The sequence below is a fragment of the Bombina bombina genome, chromosome 2, assembly GCF_027579735.1.
Source record: "Bombina bombina isolate aBomBom1 chromosome 2, aBomBom1.pri, whole genome shotgun sequence".
Lineage (NCBI taxonomy): Eukaryota > Metazoa > Chordata > Amphibia > Anura > Bombinatoridae > Bombina > Bombina bombina.
Genome location: NC_069500.1, coordinates 998,182,183 through 998,206,305, shown reverse-complemented (window position 1 = coordinate 998,206,305; position 24,123 = coordinate 998,182,183). Strand labels below are relative to the sequence as shown.

Here is a 24,123-nt window from a genome sequence, read left to right as displayed (position 1 = left end):
GTTACACATCTAAATTGCTGTTAGGTGATCACTATGGGAACAGGGCTTTTATGGAACCAAAGGCTTATTGAGCAAAATCAGTTATGGGGTATCTCATATGTAGTCTCCCTCAGTACAAAGATGAACATGTGACCCCTGGTTTGAAAGCAGCAATCCTCCTGTTTCCATCCAGATGCCAGGCAATTTTCATTACAATAATAAATACCATACATCATTGGTACTAACCCTTCACCCTAAAAGAGGGCAGTCCATTCAAACAATGGGTTCCGTGTTCATATATCTTCAAGTGATATGTTATAGTAAGAATGGTCACTTAATAGCAACTTTTAGCCTTATTTTATTGTGTTGTTGATGTTCGTAATCATCCATCTATTTGAACTAATATTATTATTATTGCTATTATCGGGTATTTGTCGAGCACCTAAACTCCTTCTATAGCAGGAGTTGTATTATTTTTACATTGCCCTGTTTATACATAGGTTTTCTAGCAATGCAGAGGATAAAATTTAACCAAGACAAAATATTTTAGGGTAAGTAAATCCCTCTTAATACAGGAGGTATGCGCTTCTGTCAACTAGATAAGGTGATAGCCTTTAATCCAAAATATCATATTTAACTGTTATCAATAAGCTCATTCAAAATTGGGAGACACAGCTCTCCACGAAGACCCCTGATGCGCGTTTCACATAACGCTTCTTCCGAGGGGATGAGCGGCGGTTTAGAATCCTTTTATTTAAAGGTCTGCAAATCCCGCCTCCTGTTTTTGATTGGCTTTTTTTGGTAGGTAATTGGTTGTCAGATTGTTCAATCAATTAAAGGTATCCATTGTCTGATCAGTGACGTCCTAAGGTCACGTGATCACATGTCACACCAATCCGATTTAACATCCACTTCCTGCTGTAGTCTTATTGGCTGATCATTGTTTACCTGCTATTGTGCAATACTCTGTTAGTGTAATCCGCTAACCTCTAAATATAATACATTTGTAGAGCGCCAACAGGTTCCGCAGCGCAAAATTCAGTTATAGAAATAGGAGAACTGAGGCTTTAAAACTAGAGGAGTTTTTAAGTTCTGAGGTAATTCAAGTATTTTATGTTTACTTGGTATGGGAAGGTAATTTTGTTTTTTTACTACTATAAATTAAATTAATTGAGGGTAGGAAAAGACATATGTGAAGTCAACTCTATGTGAAATCAGATTTTTGAATAGTCTTTACATTAATGGTAAGCTGGTTTACTGCTCAACAGATTATCCTCACGCCTATTTATAATAATTGCTTATACCAGGCTTATCCACCTCAACCCTGTTTCTTCTCCACTTCCATTCTTTGCCAGTCTTTACAATGGCTTCCATTAAGGTCCACAATCAAATTCAAATTCTAACTCTAACCTACAAATCCCTCCTTAAGTCTGCACTACCTTAGATCTGTCACCTTTCTCCAAATATACACCCAAAGCAGTCTCCTTCAATCAGCTTCTGAGGAATTCTTACAGCCCCTATTACCTTTATTCCTGGGTTCAGAACATCTGTTGCACTGCTCTTTTCCAGTGAAACTCTCTTCCTTAATCAGCCAGACTGTCCCCAAAGGTACAGCTTCAAAGAACCCTACCGCCTAACCTCAAAATGTTTTTTATGCATATCCAAGACCAGTTCTTTAAGCGGTGAACCTTGATATTCTCAAAAGACCAGAATTGCTGTTAGCACTCCCCCAAACTTTGTGTGCCACTACCAGTTAGATTGTAAGTGTACCCTTGTATGGAGCTTCAGAGTCTGTTGGTGCATTACAAATAAAGATAACAATTATTATTTTAATAATAATTAAAAATAAGTACATACCTGATCATTTGCGATTATAATGCAGTGTAAATACAAACCGTGTGTCTGCGATTCTTGCAAATGGTTTAGTGAATAATGGTAGGCTATGTAAGTAATACAGTAAATACCTTTTTATCTTATTATTCCAAGCATAGTATTATGTATTTTCATTGTCCACAATTTTTGGTATGTTTTCATAGCATGTATATAACTAGATTTTCATTAGTTTTAACAAGTTATGTTTTTATTACAGCTAACAGTTTATGTACAGCCAGCACAACAAGAAACCGCAGATTATGCAGTTGGGGTTACTAAAATTATATTTGATTACTTTGAAGAATATTTCAATGTGAATTATTCTCTGCCAAAGTTGGGTAAGTGTTTTCTGAGATTAGTTTATACATATAAGATAACTTTTGTATTATACCTTTATTGCAATCTGAACAATGTGTGATTTGTAGCAGTAGACACAATATATGTCAGTCTCGGGGTACCTAAATCTACTTTAACATGTAGAATTGATTTTAATACAGAATAATTAAAGGACAATAACCCAGCATAAAGTTACAGATAACTAAACAAATTTGGTTTAAAAAAGTGCTACTTACCTAAAACTAGAATTCTTCCTATATATGGATCATAATTTAAGAAGGTTCAGGCTTACAAGGTTCCAAAGGAAGGAACCTTTTTGTCCGCTGCATTGGCTGGCAAAATGCAAGATTACATAAGAGCTATCTTGTGCAGTCCCACCCTCCTGCAACCAATCACATGAAAAATAGCAATCTTAAGACCACTGCTTCTTAAATTGTGGAGTACCATAACAAATCAGAAGCTGCATTTATAGCTTTATAAACGAGCCCCATGATGAACCTAAAGGACCATTAAATACAATACAAGTGTATCATCAGCAGATGCATAATAAAGAGACAATTAGACTTTACATAATTATAGTTTCATATAAGTAGTAGATTTATTTTTTTCTAAAGTTTCTTTTGATTTCCTTGGATCATGTGACAGCGATCATTCAGTCACAGACTTGTGTGTGTGTATATATATATATATATATATATATATATATATATACTATGAACTCTTGTACATGCTCAGTAGAAGCTAATGCCTCAAAATATGCATAAATAAAATGTGCTCTATCTGAATCATGAAAGTTTAATTTTGAATTTAGAGTCCCATTTAGGATCTCTAGTACTTTTCCCACATATGATGTACATAAAACATATCCAGTAAATTTCCCCAAATCTGGTACTTATCCCATGTATGAATTACTTAAACCATGTCCAGTACATTTATAGGTTGATTTAACTAAAAGAGGGCTTTAATATGCTGCTAGGAAAAATTAACTTAGAGGTATCAGTAGCTTTTGAAAAATCACCAGTTCTCATGGTGTCTAAAGATTGGAGAGATACGTGAATTCTTCTTAGTTTGGAGAAAATACTTAGAAAATTGCATTTTGGGTTAGAGTAAAAAGTCTTTATAACTGCTCTATACAGGATTTATTATTGACCCTTCTGGTTGGCAGTTAGGTGCCTGGAGTGTTAAAATGTTGTATTTGACATGACCACTCCCCTTTGTTAATCAAGTTAATGTGTCTGTTGTAACATTGTTGTGGCATGGGGCATATGTGTGGGGGGGTTTTCTATAATGTAATTTAGTATGCAATACAAAATGTTAACTGGGAGAAATGATTTGTAGAGAAAGGGTTTTACAGACCTTTAGAGGAGAATAGAGTTCCACTAGGGGCAATATATTTTCTTAGAACAGGTTTGCTAAGGCTGTGGCAGGGGTGTTGCTACATGGGGTCCAAGGTGGCCCCTGCTTATCCTGCCCATACAACACCTTAGTAGCCTCCATACTTCTTTTGCAATGAAACCCAGAGTGGACAATAACTGACAGAATACAGGTGGTGAGCTCTTTAATAATAACCAGAACAAATACTGTGTGTTTACTAATTCATGTGAAGTCATGGGGCTGGTCTACAAGCTACAGTGAGGGAAAAAAGTATTTGATCCTCTGCTGATTGTCACCCATTCCAGCCTTGTGTAGGTCTACAATCTTATCCCTGACATCCATGGACAGCTCTTTGGTCTTGGCCATGGTGGAGAGTTTGGAATATGATTAATTGCTTCTGTGGACAGGTGTCTTTTATACAGGTAACAAGCTGAGATTATGAGCACTCCCTTTAAGAGCTCCTAATCTCAGTTTGTTACCTGTATAAAAGACACATGGGAGCTAGAAATCTTGCTGATTGATAGGGGATCAAATACTTTTTCACTCATTAAAATGCAAATCAATTTATACATTTTTATAGATTTTTTTGTTGTTATTCTGTCTCTCACTGTTCAAATAAACCTACCATTAAAATTATAGACTAATCATTTCTTTGTCAGTGGGCAAATGTACAAAATCAGCAGAGGATGAAATATTTTTTTCTCTCACTGTAAATGGATCAGTTGTTTGATTTGTTTTTTGCAAATAAGTAACCACTAGCTGGCTAAAGTAAGAAATGTGCTTTGAAAACTCTTTAACTTTATACTTGTATAGGCCTCAACACTCATCTGTATGACTATTTTTATGTCTATTTATGTATGTTCTGCTCTCAATTGATATGTTTTGTCTAACTTAGATCAAATTGCAATTCCTGATTTTGGCACTGGAGCTATGGAGAACTGGGGACTTATAACTTACAGAGAAACCAATCTGCTGTATGATATTAATGAATCTGCTACAGTAAATAAGCAAAGAGTTGCATCTGTAGTTGCCCATGAACTTGTACACCAGGTATACTGTAATACTGCATACATTGTTGTTTGTCTGTTTATGTGGAAAATGCTATACTGTTGTTAAAGGGACACTGAACCCAAATGTTTTCTTTCGTAATTCAGATAGAGCAAGCAATTTTAAGCAACTTTCCAATTTACTCCTATTATCAAATTTTCTTCGTTCTCTTGCTATCTTTATTTGAAAAAAGAAGGCATATAAGCTTTTTTGGTTCAGAACTCTGGACAGCAATTTTTATTGGTGGATGAATGTATCCACCAATCGGCAAGGACAACCCAGGTTGTTCACCAAAAATGGGCCGGCATCTAAACTTACTTTCTTGCATTTCAAATAAAGATGCCAAGAGAATGAAGACAATTTGACAATAGGAGTAAATTAGAAAGTTGCTTTAAATTTCATGCTCTATCTGAATCCCGAAAGAAAAAAATTGGGTTTAGTGTCCCTTTAAATTACAGAAGGTTTGCTACACAAAGCTAGTGCTAAAAATAAGCTCACAAAGGCAATCAGAACCTGGCACCCCCAAGTGAATGGATATGTTGAATATATCTTTTATTATTCTACCTATCAACATTTCTGGCAGCCCTTTTGGCAATTATCCCAAACTTTATATTTGTAAATATACATATTAATGTATGCTTGCACGTGTGTCTTCGTCTATCATGCCCATTATAGAGAATAATATAGAATCTAGCCCACATTTTTTATAGTCTTTGTGAATAAAGCAGTTACAGCAAAATTGTCTGAAAATGCCAGTGATGTTTTGGTTGCATAGACAAAATGAATATAAATCTTACTGTGCACAGTATAAAATAGGCAAATGATAATACAGGAGGCATACATTTGATGTTTAAAGAGCAGTTTACACGAGTTATACATTTATGTGAATGTTTGTCTATGGTAAGACTCTAAGGCAAGTAATAATAAAGTAATAATTTTATGTCTAACTTCTGAATATTTTTTTGATATTTTTAGTGGTTTGGCAACATTGTGACTATGGACTGGTGGGACGACTTGTGGCTAAATGAAGGCTTTGCTAGCTTCTTTGAATACTTAGGAGTAAATGAGGCAGAAGCTGATTGGAATATGGTAATTGTGCAAGCCTCATAAATGTTATTATATTCTGTTTATACCATAAAGGAGAATAAGTATGGCATGATTCAGTAAGTGTGTGGCATTATTTAGTACAAACAACAAGTGATGCAATATATGGGGAAGTACAAGATATCTGCTGAAGGTCTTACTGAATATTGGGAAAAGTGAGATGGTTGTAATGGAGATTGTAAGTATAAAAGGAAATTTAGGTTAAGCCACTGATGTTTTTTTAGTTTTCATCCTGCACTTAAAGGGACACTGAACCCAATTTTTTTCTTTTGTAATTCAGAAAGAGCATGCAATTTTAAGAAACTTTCTAATTTACTCCTATTATCAATTTTTCTTTGTTCTCTATCTTTATTTGAAAAAGATGGCATTTAAGCTTTTTGGGGGTTTCAGAACTTTGGATAGCACTTTTTTATTGGTGGATGAATTTATCCACCAATCAGCAAGGACAACCCAGGTTGTTCACCAAAAATGGGCCAGCATCTAAACGTACATTCTTGCATTTTAAATAAAGATACCAAGAGAATGAAGAAAATTTGATAACAGAAGTAAATTAGAAAGTTGCTTAAAATGTCATGCTCTGAAATTGGAAAGTTGTTTAAAATTGCATGCTCTCAGAGCTAGGAAGAGGAGGAGCCTGTGCACAAGCCGGTGCACAAGCAGCAGACTCTTGCACTCCTGCAGCTACCCTAAGTGGCGGGTATCCGCGCCAGGAATCCCTACTCATTAGCAGGGAGGAATTAGCTGCAGACACCCCTGTTATTTTAAAAACTGGTGACTCTTCCTATAGCGCAAATACAATACAGCGCTAAATAAAACTTTATGCCCGGAGCCTGGGACAAAAGGTGGATCTCCCAGGTTCCCCTTTCAGGCACGAAAAATCTGTAGAAAGATCCACCACTAGACCCGATCCTGTGAACTTTTTTTTGCCTCAAACACCCTTTCGCTACTTACCGGTTACAGATTACTGCCAGCTGTGTCACTCACCCCCCTCATAGACTTAAAATACCGCTGCATGCTTACGGACAAAGTGGCCAGGTGTTGCCTGCTTGTACCCTGAACACTGGTTTTGCGCTCCCCGCCCACCGGTGCTGCGAGCGGGGAGCGAGCTACTTTACTAACACACGAGGAGCTACTGACCGGAATTGTACCCGCCACTGGACTGAACTGGTCCTAGCGTGGATGCGAAGGGGAGCCTACGTGCTTGCAGTGGATCCCACAGATAATTCGGACCGCCACTTCTGCCGGCAATCTGCGCCTGGTTGGTGCCTGGAGCTTGGTCTCTGTTCCCCCCGCCCACCGATGTTGCGAGCGGGGAATCATTCGATACAGTATCTGGCTGAAGCTTGCTCCTGTTGATTCGCTCCTCCTCTCCAACTGTCTCGCTATCTCACCGGAGTAACGAGGAGATACTGCTGTGGAGGTCGGCAACGCTGGGAGAGGAGAGCAACTGGAGATTCCTTTCCTATAGCGTTGAGGTCAGATGGAAGGCTCCGAATACCAAGCGTGAGAATATGGGAGATTCTGGATAAGGTCCGGACTTGAGGCTTCCTGTTGGCCTTCTCACTGATCCCTGACTGGAATGATTCAAGCTTGGAAGCCTGCATATTAAGGGGGTGAGTGTGAGCCATCGGCTTTAATCAGTTTGAAGGGGGACGATTATAGATTTCAGAAGGTATTCTTAGATTAAGAAATAATAAACCTGGGGTCAGATAAAAAACCCTACCTGTGATTAAGCTACCTGTGACTCATTAACTAAAACTACCCCCCAATCCGTAAGGGGGTCTGCTATAAAAACAGACCTGTAGAGAGAGAGGTGACAAGGGAAGAGCTGAGGGAAGAAGGGGAAGGAGTGAGAAGACCCCAGTGGGCCAAGACAAGAGTGAAGAGGGAACAAAAGAAAGAAGGGAAGACAAGCCCAAGAAGAAACAGTTTTGTGAATAGATGGTGTGAAATAACCTGTATACATAATAAAACACACAAGCTCATAAAACCTAACTTGATTTTCTCCCCCAGGCAAACGGGACTTTTCCCTCTTCATTTATAAGGACATACACCATGTTTCCCCTATGTGTTTAAATACTTGGGGCATATATATATCATTTGTGTTTTATTATAAGTGTTATATATCTCTTCTGTTTTTCCTCATTTACTGTGAAATCCATATCCTTTGAAAACAGTTAACTAAGCTCTTAAAGGGCCAGCAAAGGTCCCAAATTAAGCACTACATTGTGTTCAGAATAGAGGGCAACCCAGTAGGAATGATGGCGTAAAAACGGCATTGGGAGTTGAGGGCGATACCAAAAACTTGGTTTAATAGACATTAAGAAACTACAGACCCTCTTAAAGGGGAGCCCACTTAAATAAACACATACAGGGATTTACATATCAACTCACCATCCCATCCCATAAATGTGAGCAAAAGAACTTCTCTTAAGGGGTTTCTTTAATTATAAATAGAGACAACAGGGTCTTCTTTTAGTTATTGGGTTCATCTACCAAAATAGTTGAGACACGTTGAGGTTTAAGAGGGGTGCATATCGTTTAAAACATTGGTTCTCAGAACTACATATTCTAGTCGCCATTTCCTGGTCTTATTCACTAATCAACCACCCCTTTTTTTTTTTTTTTTTTTTTTCCTCATGAGCACTTTCACTCGCACTTGGAGTTCACTTCATGTAACAACCCCACCCCACTTCCCCTCACACCTAATTTTTCCACCCCAGTCACCCCACATATGGGTGTACAATTTCTGCACCTAGGCACTGTTTTTTTCCCCTCTTCACTTCCTCCCCCACTTAATGGATAAATTTGTCACCCCCAAACATAATCCAGGCATGACGACCAAGAATAAAGATCGTAGAAACAAGAACCAATCAGAAACTCTGACTGAAAACATCAATGAAGGTACACCACAAAAATCTCAGAAAAATGTAGCATCGCAAGATAACCAAGAATTGGTAGCTAATATATTAGAAGCTATCTCACCAAAATTTGAGTTTTTAAGGAGTGAGATTAAACAAGACTTAGCATCTCTCACAGCAGAAATTAGACAATTTTCTACCAGACTTCAGGAAGTTGAGCAACGTGTCTCTGACATTGAAGACACGACAAACAGTTACATACCCCTGATAGAAAACAACCAAGATGAGATTAAAAAACTCCAAACAAAAATAGACGACCTAGAAAATAGATCTAGGAGAAATAATCTGAGGATTATTGGTGTCCCCGATCCCGGTAAACAGGAAGACCTAATGAAATTTATGATCGAAACATTACCTTCATTACTAAAAATTCCCCCAAATCAACCACCCTTTACTATAGAGAGAGTGCATCGGATCGGGAGACCCCCAGATAATGTACCCAATTCAAATAGGCCTAGACCAATTATTTCAAGGTTTCTAAATTTTCAAGATAAAGTAATGTATTTACAGCACTTTAGACAAAATCAACCAATTACATATGAAGGCAACAGGATCCTCCTTTTCCAGGACTTCTCAATAGAGACCTCCAGGAAAAGGAGAGAACTTACCCCGCTGTGCGGGAAACTTATTAAAGAGGGTTGGCAGGCAACCGTTGTCTACCCTGCAAGACTTAAGTTAACTTATAATCAACAAATATATTTTTTTGACTCTGTTGAGGAAGCAGTAAAAAAGCTAGAAGAATTTGGCTTTAAACAGTAGTGATAGGAAGTTTGATTTACTTATTTTAAAATCAAAGATGTTATCTTATTTTCTACATAAAGACTTACAATTTAATTTTTTTTTTTTTTTTTCTCTCTCTCCTTTCCTCTCTCTTCCCTCCTCAAACCTCACGCACATCTAGAACAAACTTATCCCCTTCTTAAATGTTAAGGTCACTTCCCCATGGTAGTATAGGAAGTACATGATCAGAATCACATCATGGAATATAGGGGGCGTAACTGCCCCGATTAAACGTAAAACTATCCTATCTTATTTACAGAAATTAAACACCACTATAGCACTCCTACAGGAGACGCACTTAAACACAGAGGAATCCACAAAATTAAAGAACTCCTGGATTGCTGAGGTAATAGCGGCACCATCACCTGATAGAAAAAAAGGAGTTGCGATTCTCCTGGGAAAGAGATTAATGTATGAAAAATTACTTACCATAATCGATCCGCATAGTAGATATGTAATCATAAAAATAAAATCTCAGGGCTCGACATATACCATCTGTAATCTCTATGCTCCGAACATTATTGATTACCACTTCTGGGACACGCTTCAAGCACAAATTCTTCAGGTCAGCGAGGGTCAATTAATCCTAGCAGGCGATTTCAATATGGCCCCATGTTTCTCTTCGGATAGATACAGATATAAAGGTAAGCTCAGAAAAACAAAAAAAGACAACCTTGAAATGAAATTATTCAAAAATCTATATCTTACTTTAGCAGTAAGAGACATCTGGAGGACACAAAATCCTCATACTAAGGCATTCACCTGCCATTCAAGGGCTACTAAAAGCCTCTCCAGAATAGATCTCATATTAATAAATGATCAATGTGTCCAAGCCGGCTCAAAAGCCACCATTGCAGAAATTTGCATATCGGACCACGCTCCAATAGCGCTGGATATTCCAACCCATAGGAAACACGCAGTAGCTTCACGTTTTTTCTATCCCAAATATTTAAGTAACAATATAAAATTTAGAGATTGGCTAAAATCTAGATTACAGGAATTCTTCAGATTAAACGAAGGCTCAGTATCCAATCCCGCGATCCTATGGGAGACAGCTAAAGCGGTCTTAAGGGGAGAAATCATAGCATATACAGCTAAATTAACTCGAGAATCTAAACAAAAAGAAAGTCAACTTGTAGCCTCAGTTATCAATGCATACAATACTTATTTGAGCATCTCTAGCAAAGGTAACTGGAACAAATACATTAGAGTAAAAAAGGAACGCGATACCTTTCTCACTACACAAACAATACAATCTGAATTACAATATCAATCTAAGCTGTATAAATACGGAAATAAAGCTGGTAAAATGCTTTCAAGTCTAGTAAAGAACTCTAGACAGTCAAACTTGATTGAAAGCCTACAGGTCGGAAATAACCTCATAACCACAACAGAGGAAATCTTAGATTCATTTTTTCGCTATTATAAAGATATATATGCCCCGTCGCCATCAGATAAAGCTGTGCAAGAAGCCTTTTGGGTTGATCTACCCATTAAAAAAGGCAAGGTTGACTTTATAAGTAACTTAAACGCACCAATTTCTGAATCAGAAGTATTGCAATCAATATCTGGGTTAAAACTGGAAAAATCACCAGGACCAGATGCAATCCCCAACAAGTTCTACAAAAGTCTAAGCGAGGTAATAGCGCCTTATCTCACAACCCTGTTTAATTTTTTCTTTCAAGAGAATGCCCAAATCCCATTTAACTTTCTAGAATCACACACTATCTTCATATTGAAACCTGGGAAGGATCCACAAAAAAGAGAATCTTATAGACCAATTGCGTTACTGAACTCCGACTACAAAATATTTACATCCATCTTAGCTAGGAGATTGCAAAAAGGTCTATCCGAGATCATCCATACAGACCAAGCCGGGTTTTTGAATAATCGCAGTTCAGTAGCCAAGATTAGACAACTTCTCACGATAGTCGAGCATTTTAAATCCTCGAGGATAACTTTCATACCACATATCCTGATGCAGCAGTAATCGCGATAGATGCTGAAAAGGCCTTCGATAGCGTTGATCATCTCTATCTATTCGATACATTAACTAAATTCGGTTTGTCAAATAAGTTTCTTAACATAGTCAAAAATATCTGTACACAAGCATCTACGAATCTGATAATACAGGGCCAAGTATCGGGTAAGATTAAACTAGGCAAAGGTACGAGACAAGGTTGCCCCCTATCCCCTTTATTGTTTGACTTAGCAATAGAGCCCCTTGCTATCAAAATAAGGCAAAACATTGAGGGGATTTTAATTGGCAAGAAAAAGGCTTTAGTAGCTCTATACGCGGATGATCTGCTGGTGTACTTAGCGAACACCACTCAAAATATTCCCAAGCTGGTAAATATAATTGAGACCTTTGGCTTATTTTCGGGCTATAAAATGAATAGAACCAAATCAGAGCTGTTGTGGCTAAGGATAAAAAATGATTCTCTCACCATTCAAAATAGTTACTAAATCATTCCGATACCTTGGAGTTCATATTTCAGCAGACCCTCTGGATTGGTATACACTAAATTTTACTCCCATTATACAGCAAATTATACAACAAATGAGAAGTTGGCAAAATCTCCCTCTCTCAATTGCAGGTCGAATAGCTCTGTTCAAAATGATCTTACTCCCCAAAATAGGATATCTTTTTCAAAGTTTACCTTTTATCTTAAAAACATATGATGTCAAAAGGTTGAATACAGCCCTTCGCCACTTCTTATGGCAAGCTAAGAAACCTAGAATCTCCTTGAAAAGACTATCGCTTCCGAAATCAAAAGGTGGAATGGCCTTGCCTGATCTCTATCTATACAATTTAGCCTTTTTGGGCCGAATAGCGACAGATTGGATAGCTGGATCCAATCATTTTTCTGACTATGAATTAGATCAGAGTTTGATTAACCCGCTATCACCAATTTCACTTCTACATATTCCTATTCATCAAATACCTAAGCGGATAAAAGGTCTAAAGACTGTATACACGATCTTAGTAGCCTGGGGAAAAATTGGTGCTCATCTCCAGGTAAATATCCAAATACCAACATACCAAACCTTCCTAGGTAATCCAGAATTTCAGGAGGGAACACAAGACCAGATACTACAACGATGGCATAATCAAGGACTCATAAAAATCTCGCAGTTTCTTAAACAAGACTCAGGAAACATTAAATCCTTTGAAGAACTAAAAGCAGAATTTGACTTTAAGAATCAGGAATTCTTTATGTACCTACAAACCAGGCATTACGCCTGGCAATTAATGAATAAACATAGATGGAAATGGAAGTGGGACAAGTTGGATAATTGGGTATCCCTAAATAAGGCTGGCTTGTTCTCAATAACCCCATGGTATAACTGTCTCGTCTCCTATAAAGGAGATGAAAATTTAACGAGATTAGCGCAGAAATGGGGAACTCAGGTTAACATATCTAGTGGTTCACAAATAGCCAGATCAATTCAAATGGCAATGGAAACAACCCTCGCTGAGACCTGGAGAGAATCACACTTAAAACTTATCTATCAAATTTATTATACCCCAGAAAGAGGTTACAGATGGTGTAATTTGAACTTTAATAAATGCCCTAAATGCAGTCTCCAAGCTGCGGACTTGGATCATATGATATGGGATTGCCCTAGAATTTCACAATTTTGGCACAAAATAGAATACTGGTTAAATAAAACAGTGAAAGTCACCCCCTGTAAAATAACAATGCTCCATGTTATCTTTCTGGTCGACAAGACAAATTACCGTCTAGACTTCAAACTAGTGAACGCAACTATTCTTGCGGCCAGAAATTTATTATTTAAAAACTGGAAAAAAACGATAATACCCTCAATTTCCGAAGTTAAAAATTATCTTAGGAAGCAATATTTAATTGAACAGAAAACTATAGCACCTCACCCAGAAAAGGAAATAAGAAGTCTTTTTGATAAATGGGCAAAGTTTATTAAGATTTTTTCACCCCCTGAAGTGGAGCATTTAATATTCCCCTTTAGGAATACCGACTTAGTGATGATGGGCAGTTGGTGAGGAGGGCAGAGAGAGGAATTAATTAATTAATTAATTGATTAATTGGTTAGGTGTCCCCTTTCCCCCCCCCCCCCTTTTTTTTTTTTTTTTTCTCTTTCCTTCTTCTTTTTTCTTTTCTTCTTTTTTTCTTCTTCTCCGTATATGCAATGGCATGAGTCTAATGCTAATTGTTTAACTATTGGTCGGGAAAGATGGAATAGAATAATAATGTACACTGTATTGTATAATGATCCATGCGTTTGAGATTCTTCGGTACATTTGTTGTATAACTTGTAAAATCCAATAAAAATTATGTTAAAAAAAAAATAAAAAAAAAAATGTCATGCTCTATCTGAATCACAAAAGAAAAAATTTGGGTTCAGTGTCCCTTTAAAGCAAATTAACACAAGCAATGTAACATAGAACAATGTAACAAACATGTTACCACTAGCAATCTAACATATAGAAATGTAAAAAAATACTAACACTAACAATGTAACATAGAGCAATGTAACAAACATACTATCACTAGTAATGTAACATAGAGCAATGTAACATGTTACCACTAGAACTGTAACATAGAGCAATGTAACAAACATACTACCACTAGCAATGTAACAAACATACTGTCACTAGCAATGTAACAAACATACTGTCACTAGGAATGCAACATGTTACCACTAGCAATGTAACATAGAGCAATGTAACAAACATGTTACCACTAGCAATGTAACATAGAGCAATGTAACAAACATGTTACCACTAGCAATGTAACATAGAGCAATGTAACATGATACCACTACAACCTCTTTTACTTAAAAGGACAGCCATGGTTATAAATAAAAGGAATAGATTTCTATGTATCAGCATTATTATAACTTTTTAAATGTTATTCCAACGCACCTTAATTCCCCACATTGAGGGTGTATTCCTTTTCTCTAATTGATTGACGTTTGGTATTTAAACACACACACATGCTATATACCTGCTACACTTCAGATCTGATCTCTAGTTAATTTTATAAGTGCTAATCGTGGTAGCAATAACCAGCTACTTGTAATAGCTGGTTATTTATCACGCACCCGCAAGCGATAAATTAGCGCTCCACTTGTATAACATTAAAAATATTTTGCAAAACTTGAACACATATAGCTTACAAGGCATGTGCACACTCCTATGATTACCTAGGCATGCTTTCATGGAATAGATTTTTTTAGTTTCATGCTTTTGTTTAAATCATACAATTTTATTATGCAACTCATTTTTGGCAGGATCCCTTACTAAATATTACATTGTTTATTATTTTATAATTTTTTATAAAAATATGTGTTTTTAAAGTTTTTCTTTTAATATATTTTTTCAGCTTGACCAGATTATAATTGATGATCTGTTGCCTGTAATGCGGGATGATGCTTTACTTTCCTCCCATCCAATTATTGTTAGTGTTTCAACCCCTGCAGAAATCACATCTGTGTTTGATGCCATATCTTACAATAAGGTGAGATTATATTAGTTGTTTTCCTATATGTGTTTGTACAGTATGGGATGCATTTAAAAGGTGATCATAAAATAACTATCTTACAATCCTGATTGATATATTATTTATATATATGTGTGTGTGTGTATGAGTGTGTATGTGTGTATGAGTGTGTATGTGTGTATGAGTGTGTGTGTGTGTATGAGTGTGTGTACGTGTGTGTGTGTGTGTGTATGAGTGTGTGTGTATGAGTGTGTGTGTGTGTGTGTGTGTGTGTACGTGTGTGTGTGTACGTGTGTGTGTATGTGTGTGTGTGTGTGTTGTACTAAAAAAAAAATAAAGCATGAATACAAAAGGTCTGTCCTACTGCTTGGTCCGGCACGTGGAGTAGTACAGTAATGACCTTTCAAGTGACAAGATCATTGCACAGACATAGGATGACATAAGTGTCGTTTATTTAGAATTCTAATGTTTTTTTAACAGGAGAAGTGATGAACACACATATTCCCATGGGCAAGGTGTGGGCACAAAAGTATTAAGCACAATAATACTTTAAAAGTTCCTCCTTGTGGTATTTCTTCAATTTATTTTCCTTATAACTTAATAATCCCCATTTTATACCTTTTCATGAAAGCTGAGTACATGATTAGTAACCTTTTTGTACCAAAACTGCCTGAAGTTTCCTGCACAAATATATAGTTCCTAAAGCCATTTATTTATATACTAGTCCTAAAGCCTGTGTACACGGGCCATTTTTTGCAGTACAACGGTTCCACCCCTTGTGCTCTCTCTCTCCCCCCTTCTCTTTTGCTCTCTCTCTCCCCCTCTTCTGCTCTCTATCTCCCCCTCTCTATTTTGTGCTCTCTCTCTCTCCCCCCTCTCTTTTGCTCTCTCCCCCCTCTCTTTTGCACTCTCTCTCCCCCTCTCTTTTGTGCTCTCCCCCCTCTCTTTTGCACTCTCTCTCCCCCTCTCTTTTGTGCTATCCCCTCTCTCTTTTGCTCTCGCTCTCTCTCCCCCTCTCTTTTGCTCTCTCTCTCTCCCCCTCTCTTTTGCTCTCTCTCTCTCCCCCTCTCTTTTGCTCTCTCTCTCCCCCTCTCTTTTGCTCTCTCTCTCCCCCTCTCTTTTGCTGTCTCTCCCCCTCTCTTTTGCTGTCTCTCCCCCTCTCTTTTGCTGTCTCTCTCCCTCTCTTTTGCTGTCTCTCTCCCTCTCTTTTGCTGTCTCTCTCCCTGTCTTTTGCTGTCTCTCCCCCTCCCTTTTGCTGTCTCTCCCCCTCTCTTTTGCTGTCTCTCCCCCTCTCTTTTGCTGTCTCTCCCCCTCTCTTTTGCTGTCTCTCTCCCTCTCTTTTGCTGTCTCTCTCCCTGTCTTTTGCTCTCTCTCTCCCTCTCTTTTGCTCTCTCTCTCCCTCTCTTTTGCTCTTTTTCTCCCCCTCTCTTTTGCTTTTTTTCTCCCCCTCTCTTATGCTCTCTCTCTCCCCCTCACTTTTGCTCTTTCTCTCTCCCCCTCTCTTTTGCTCTCTCTCCCCCTCTCTTTTGCTCTCTCTCCCTCTCTTTTGCTGTCTCTCTCCCTCTCTTTTTCTCTCTCTCCCTCTCTTTTTCTCTCTCTCCCTTTCTTTTGCTCTCCCCCCTCTCTTTTGCTGTCTCTCTTCCTGTCTTTTGCTCTCTCTATCCCCCCTATTTTGCTCTATCTCCCCCTCTCTTTTGCTCTCGCTCTCTCCCCCTCTCTTTTGCTGTCTCTCTTTCTCTCTCCCCTTTCTTTTGCTCTCTTTCCCCCTCCCTTTTGCTCTCTCTCCCCCTCTCTTTTGCTCTTTTTCTCCCCCTCTCTTATGCTCTCTCTCCCCCCTCTCTTATGCTCTCTCTCTCCCCCTCACTTTTGCTCTCTCTCTCCCCCTCTCTTTTATGCGCTCTCTCTCCCCTCTCTTTTGCTCTCTCTCCCCTCTCTTTCCCCCCCTCTCTTTTGTGCTCTCTCTCTCCCCTCTCTTTTGCTCTCTCTCCCTCTCTTTTGCTCTCTTTCCCCCTCTCTTTTGCTCTCTCTCTCCCTCTCTTTTGCTGTCTCTCTCCCTCTCTGTCTCTCCCCTCTCTTTCCCCCTCTTTTGAGTTCTCTCTCCCCTGTCTTTTATGCTCTCCCCCCTCTCTTTTGCTCTCTCTCTCCCATCTCTTTTGCTCTCTCTCTCCTCCCTCTCTCCCCCTCTTTTGCGCTCTCTTTCTCTCCCCTATTTTGCTCTCTCTCCCCTCTCTTTTGCTCTCTCTCCCCATTCTCCCCCTCTCTTTTGCTGTCTCTCTTTTGCTCTCTCTCCCCCTCTCTTTTGCTGTCTCTCTCCCTCTCTGTCTCTCCCCTCTCTTTCCCCCTCTTTTGGGCTCTCTCTCCCCTGTCTTTTGTGCTCTCCCACCTCTCTTTTGCTCTCTCTCTCCCATCTCTTTTGCTCTCTCTCTCCTCCCTCTCTCCCCCCTCTTTTGCGCTCTCTTTCTCTCCCTTCTTTTGCTCTCTCTCCCCTCTCTTTTGCTCTCTCTCCCCATTCTCCCCCTCTCTTTTGCTGTCTCTCTTTTGCTCTCTCTATCTCTCCTCTTTTGCTCTCTCCCCTTTCTTTTGCTCTCCCTCCCCCTATCTCTTTGCTGTCTCTCTCTTTTGCTCCCTCTATCCCACCCTTTTTTTTGAGCTCTCTCTATCCCCCCTCTTTTTTTGAGCTCTCTCAGACTCTCTCTCTGACATTTGCCCAGACCCACCCACGTCACGCCCCGCCCACGTCATGCCCGTCCGGCCCCGCCCCATCACACACAGTCTTTCCAGATGCCAGCCAGGTCTTCTTGAAGGCCAATTGTGTTTGTCCTTGCGCAGTTTCTATTGCACATGACAGCTTCGGACAAAAACACTTGGCCTTTAATATAATAGGATAAGGATCCACTTCTAGGCTAGTCAGTCTACATGTAAAAGGCTATAAGCTAGATAAGTCTTGCAAAAACCTTGCGCCACTTACAAGTTTGGACCCAAACACTTCCCTCGTGCAGGTCCAGCACCTGCCACACCCTGCACCCATCTCACTTCTTTATTTCTGATTTGTCCAGTCCCAGAACAAGCACATTTAATGTAATTATATGCAATTAAACCATTCAGTATTGTTAAGCTACAGGGATGTATTCAAACACTGTTTCTGAGCATTTTAAAAACAGTTTGAAATATTGCATGTTTGTAATTTAATTTGAACCCAGGAAGTGTTTTTAGTTTTGAAGCAAAGATGTTATGCAAAGAAAATAACATTCAAATTCATTGAACATGTACAAAAGGTTGCTTTAAAAAAGGTGGTGGATTGGAATTCTGTCAAGGTAAGGTATTAGCACTCTATGGCAGGGTTCTTCAAACCACATGTTGGGACTCATTACTAGGTCACAACACCATGTGTACTGGGTTGTGACTTGTGTGTGTGGTGTAAGAGTGTCTGTAGTGTATGAGAGAGTGTGTCTGTTATTACCTTTCTACAACACTTTAAAGTTTGACTACAATCAGAAATAAAGTACACACGCATTTTAGTCACTTTGCCAACAATTGCAGCTATCTTATTGTATTACTTCAGAAACTTTCAGACCAAGCATTAAAATAAAGTCACAAAGGTATGTAGTATCACTGCACTGAGTCTTGGGTAAAACGTTTGAAGAACCCTGCTCTATGGCAGCAGTGTTTGAAACATTGTATAACATTTCTATAAACGTTGTTGCACTGCTGCCATAGAGAGCTAAATACTGTATATGTGTATGCATTTATAACAATCCCTGAGGGCCCTTGTGTCACTGAGGCATTTTATAGAATCTTCCCAGACCAGAAAGCTTTAGAGAATTGGGCCCATTGTGGGATTTATCGTTATCTGCTATTAATGCACATCATGCTTTTCAATTAAATAATTAACTCCTTTATGACCAATGACGGGATTATTCCATAATGGAACCATTGAGCAAATTGAAGCTGTGTTCTTAAGGGGTTAATATATTATAAAGAACTCTTTAATACTGTTTCATATACAGCGCTTTTACAGTAAATTAGTGACTGTTTTTAATCTAGAACAAATGTGATAGAATATGCTAAATGGACCATTAAACCATTATAAACATAATTATCTGCCTTGGAATTACATTATAATGTACGATTTACTGGCTTAAAATTTATTCAAATTAGCATTGTGTACACAAATGTTGTACTCTTAGATTTAACAATGTCCCATTCATTTGTATATTTGTACTTGTGGAGGGTTATATGTAGTCATTTGCCAGTGTTTGTTCTTATAATTCCTATAACATGTGATATAAATTAACTTTCATAGGGAGCATCCCTTTTAAGAATGCTTGAGCACTGGATTACTCCTGAGAAATTTCAGATCGGATGTCAGGTATGTTTTGAAAAGGAAAATTATATTTAAAAGAATATATAAATAAAATGGTTTTAGTTTACAAATATAGAACTATTTTAAATATTCTTTCTTGAATCTACATGTATACCCTTTTTTTGACTGAAAATAAATTAAAGGGACATGAACTCCAATTTATTTATTTCATGATACAGATAGAACAGAAACTAGAATTTTTAACATTTCCAATTTACTTCAATTATTATTATTATTATTATTATTATTATTATTATTATTATTATTATCCTTTGTTGAAGGAGCAGCAATGGGCACTACTGGGAGATATCTGAGCACATCAGTAAGCCAATGACAAGAGGCATATATGTGCAGCCACCATTTTCTGAGCATACTAGGTTATATATTGAACAAAAGATACCAAGAGAATGAAGAAAACTAGATAATAGAACTGAATTGGAAAGTTGTTCAAAATTGTATGCTTTATCTGAATCACAAAGTAAAAAATTGGGTATTCATGTCCCTTTAATGCAGTAGGTAAAATAATTGATCTGGAGGATTTCACTTGGCTGTAGCATTGAACTAAATTGCATTGCAAGTTGCTTTTGAGAATCTCTAGGACAGTATTTTTAAAATCGTTTTTAGGTCACTACCCACATGGTTCTATGAACTCCAGTGCACCCTATCCTATAAAAATATTTTTTCAAAATAGCAGTTAGCACAGTTGATTAGTGATTCCCTCAGGTAATGCTACTATATCCCAGGGCTCAGTATGCTCTGTTTGGAACTCACTGCTCTATGGTCTTCAGAAGGTATCATTTAGCACTTGGTATATAATGAATGTCACTGGGGACCAACATTTTTACTGATTTAAAAAGATAGACAACTCCTTTACTTCCCATTCCCCAGCTTTGCACAACCAACATTATTATATTGATATACTTTATAACCTTTAAACCTCTAAATCTCTGCCTGTTTCTAAGCCACTAAAGCTGCCTCTTATCACATGCTTTTTTATTAGCTTTTCACAACAGGGGAGTGCTAGTTCATGTGAGCCATACAGAAACACTGTGCTCATTCCCGTGGCTTGTGGCAGACACTGCACTAATTGGATAAAATGCAAGTCAATAGATAATAAATAAAAAGTCATGTAATCAGGGGGCTGTCAGAAAAGGCTTATATATATAAAATAATTGAGTTGGCTGTCCCTTTAAAGGACTAGTAAATACAGTAGATTTGCATAATCAACAAATGCATGAGAGACAATTTAATGCACTTAGTCTTCACTTCAAATGAGTAGTAGATTTTTTTTCTGACAAATGTGACCCCTTTATCATGTGACAGCCATCAGCCAATCATAAATGCACATACATATATTCTGTTAATTCTTGTACATGCTCAGTAGGAGCTTGTGGCTCAAAACGTTTAAATATAAAAACACTGTGCACATTTTGCTAATGGGAGTAAATTGGAAAGTTGTTTAAAAGTGCATTGCTCTAACTCAAAACTCTTACGCAAGCTATCCTCATCAATGTACTCAATATGGTAAAAGGAGAAATTTATGCCTAAACAAACTCAATTTCTAATGGAAGAAAAGGCATATACTAAGATTTGTTAAACTGATATAAAAGATAATTGTTGCATTAATGTTTAAACAGACCTCTTTTTAACCCCAATAAATTGGTTAAACACTTGTAAAGTGATTTCTAAAGCAGTATTTAACTTTTGCTCAAAATCTGAACGTTTAACTGTGTATAACCTGTTAGCAGGGGTTAAACACATAGATTAGTGCAAGCAACACTGCATATATGTATGCTCATTTATGTCCCTTTTAAGAACTTTTCAATTCACATATTATCCTATGAAGTTAATTAAGTAAGATCAAGGGGCTTCCTCATGCAGGAGAGATCATTTAATTTACAGGGAATCTAGACATCTGTTTGTTTCTCTATATTTTAGAAACAGCAAACACTATTGACAATACAAAAATGTGAAAAAATAAAATTATTTCCATATTAGAGTGATTCAAGTTTGGGAGGTATATATATATATATATATATATATATATATATATATATATATATATATATATATATATATATATATATATATATATATATATATATATATATATATATATATATATATACAGGGAGTGCAGAATTATTAGGCAAATGAGTATTTTGACCACATCATCCTCTTTATGCATGTTGTCTTACTCCAAGCTGTATAGGCTCGAAAGCCTACTACCAATTAAGCATATTAGGTGATGTGCATCTCTGTAATGAGAAGGGGTGTGGTCTAATGACATCAACACCCTATATCAGGTGTGCATAATTATTAGGCAACTTCCTTTCCTTTGGCAAAATGGGTCAAAAGAAGGACTTGACAGGCTCAGAAAAGTCAAAAATAGTGAGATATCTTGCAGAGGGACGCAGCACTCTTAAAACTGCAAAGCTTCTGAAGCGTGATCATCGAACAATCAAGCGTTTCATTCAAAATAGTCAACAGGGTCGCAAGAAGCGTGTGGAAAAACCAAGGCACAAAATAACTGCCCATGAACTGAGAAAAGTCAAGCGTGCAGCTGCCAAGATGCCACTTGCCACCAGTTTGGCCATATTTCAGAGCTGCAACATCACTGGAGTGCCCAAAAGCACAAGGTGTGCAATACTCAGAGACATGGCCAAGGTAAGAAAGGCTGAAAGACGACCACCACTGAACAAGACACACAAGCTGAAACGTCAAGACTGGGCCAAGAAATATCTCAAGACTGATTTTTCTAAGGTTTTATGGACTGATGAAATGAGAGTGAGTCTTGATGGGCCAGATGGATGGGCCCGTGGCTGGATTGGTAAAGGGCAGAGAGCTCCAGTCCAACTCAGACGCCAGCAAGGTGGAGGTGGAGTACTGGTTTGGGCTGGTATCATCAAAGATGAGCTTGTGGGGCCTTTTCGGGTTGAGGATGGAGTCAAGCTCAACTCCCAGTCCTACTGCCAGTTTCTGGAAGACACCTTCTTCAAGCAGTGGTACAGGAAGAAGTCTGCATCCTTCAAGAAAAACATGATTTTCATGCAGGACAATTCTCCATCACACGCGTCCAAGTACTCCACAGCGTCGCTGGCAAGAAAGGGTATAAAAGAAGAAAATCTAATGACATGGCCTCCTTGTTCACCTGATCTGAACCCCATTGAGAACCTGTGGTCCATCATCAAATGTGAGATTTACAAGGAGGGAAAACAGTACACCTCTCTGAACAGTGTCTGGGAGGCTGTGGTTGCTGCTGCACGCAATGTTGATGGTGAACAGATCAAAACACTGACAGAATCCATGGATGGCAGGCTTTTGAGTGTCCTTGCAAAGAAAGGTGGCTATATTGGTCACTGATTTGTTTTTGTTTTGTTTTTGAATGTCAGAAATGTATATTTGTGAATGTTGAGATGTTATATTGGTTTCACTGGTAAAAATAAATAATTGAAATGGGTATATATTTGTTTTTTGTTAAGTTGCCTAATAATTATGCACAGTAATAGTCACCTGCACACACAGATATCCCCCTAAAATAGCTATAACTAAAAACAAACTAAAAACTACTTCCAAAACTATTCAGCTTTGATATTAATGAGTTTTTTGGGTTCATTGAGAACATGGTTGTTGTTCAATAATAAAATTAATATATATATACACACACACACAGTATATACCCCTCAGAAATGTGATGTAGGAAAGGGAAAGTTCTTTATATTGTTATGAGATGAAACTTTTAGACTTGTTTTGAGAATTTTACATCTTTATTTGTAAAATAATTTTTTTTCTGTTTTTTTTTTTTTTTTTTACTTAGAACTACCTCAGGAAATACCAGTTCAAAAATGCAAAAACAGATGACTTTTGGGCTTCTCTAGCCCAGGTACAGTGGGAAATAGTAACACTAATTTTAAAAAAACAAGACAATTTTTTTTTTTTTTTACTTATTATTTATTTTGTTCCATTAGGCAAGTGGTAAACCAGTTAAAGAAGTTATGGACACCTGGCTTAGACAGATGGGATTCCCAGTACTGAATGTGGAATCACATAATACTGTAAAACAGGAAAGATTTCTTTTGGACCCAAAGGCAAATGCGCAAGAACCACCTTCAGAATTTAAGTAAGTCTAAAGCTGTGAATAACACAAATCATTCTAGCAGTCACTTGTATGATTTGTCTTTAATGAAGCTGTTGCATGTGGCATTTGTATTCATATTGTTTATATTGATAGGAGATTTCTTGATAGTATAATATACTTTAATAGGTTTTACACTCAAACATGTGGTAGATTGGTAAAAAATATCACAATTTATCTACAGAAATCTTTTGATGAAATGTAGCTCATTTCATTGATAAGGTATTTAAATCATATAAGTTTAATTTTCTGTAATTTATTATTATTGTAAACTATCCTGGACCAATGAGGAGTTAGGAGGCAGCAATTTTATGACGGCTGCTTCTTAACTTGTGTTTACAGTTCCACCAATTGGAGCACCAAAGTGTGATATGTAGAAGTTATTCTAAATCAGTGGTCTCAAAGTACTGGCCCCAGGGTCATATGCGGCCCTTAAGATAGTTTCATCTGGCCCTTTTTTTTATGGTTCTAAGAGGTGTAACTAGCTAATGTTCCATATAGACACTCACAAGATAAATATATAGACAAGTGTCCATTGTAGACTCCCACCATGCACTGCTTGGAGAAATGTTACCTTTTATACTGTTATACAGTTCCAGAATGATCACTTCACTTGGCACTCACAAGATCAATATAGACAAGTGTGTGTGTCTATTGTGGACTACAACTCCCTCTATGCACTACTACTTGGGTAAATGTCACTTCCAGTTCTTAGTATATCCCGTTCCA

General features: G+C 37.7%; 1 protein-coding gene across 1 annotated transcript in view; it reads left to right on the top strand.

The window, feature by feature from the left end:
* The window catches only part of ENPEP (glutamyl aminopeptidase), a 123,773-nt gene that overhangs the window by 57,371 nt on the left and 42,279 nt on the right, over window positions 1-24,123 (top strand). The window contains exons 4-10 of the mRNA XM_053703539.1: window positions 2,069-2,189; window positions 4,457-4,611; window positions 5,584-5,697; window positions 14,780-14,914; window positions 19,200-19,265; window positions 23,077-23,142; window positions 23,228-23,379. Coding sequence (XP_053559514.1) covers window positions 2,069-2,189; window positions 4,457-4,611; window positions 5,584-5,697; window positions 14,780-14,914; window positions 19,200-19,265; window positions 23,077-23,142; window positions 23,228-23,379 — 809 coding nt within the window. The remainder of the gene's footprint in view (window positions 1-2,068; window positions 2,190-4,456; window positions 4,612-5,583; window positions 5,698-14,779; window positions 14,915-19,199; window positions 19,266-23,076; window positions 23,143-23,227; window positions 23,380-24,123) is intronic.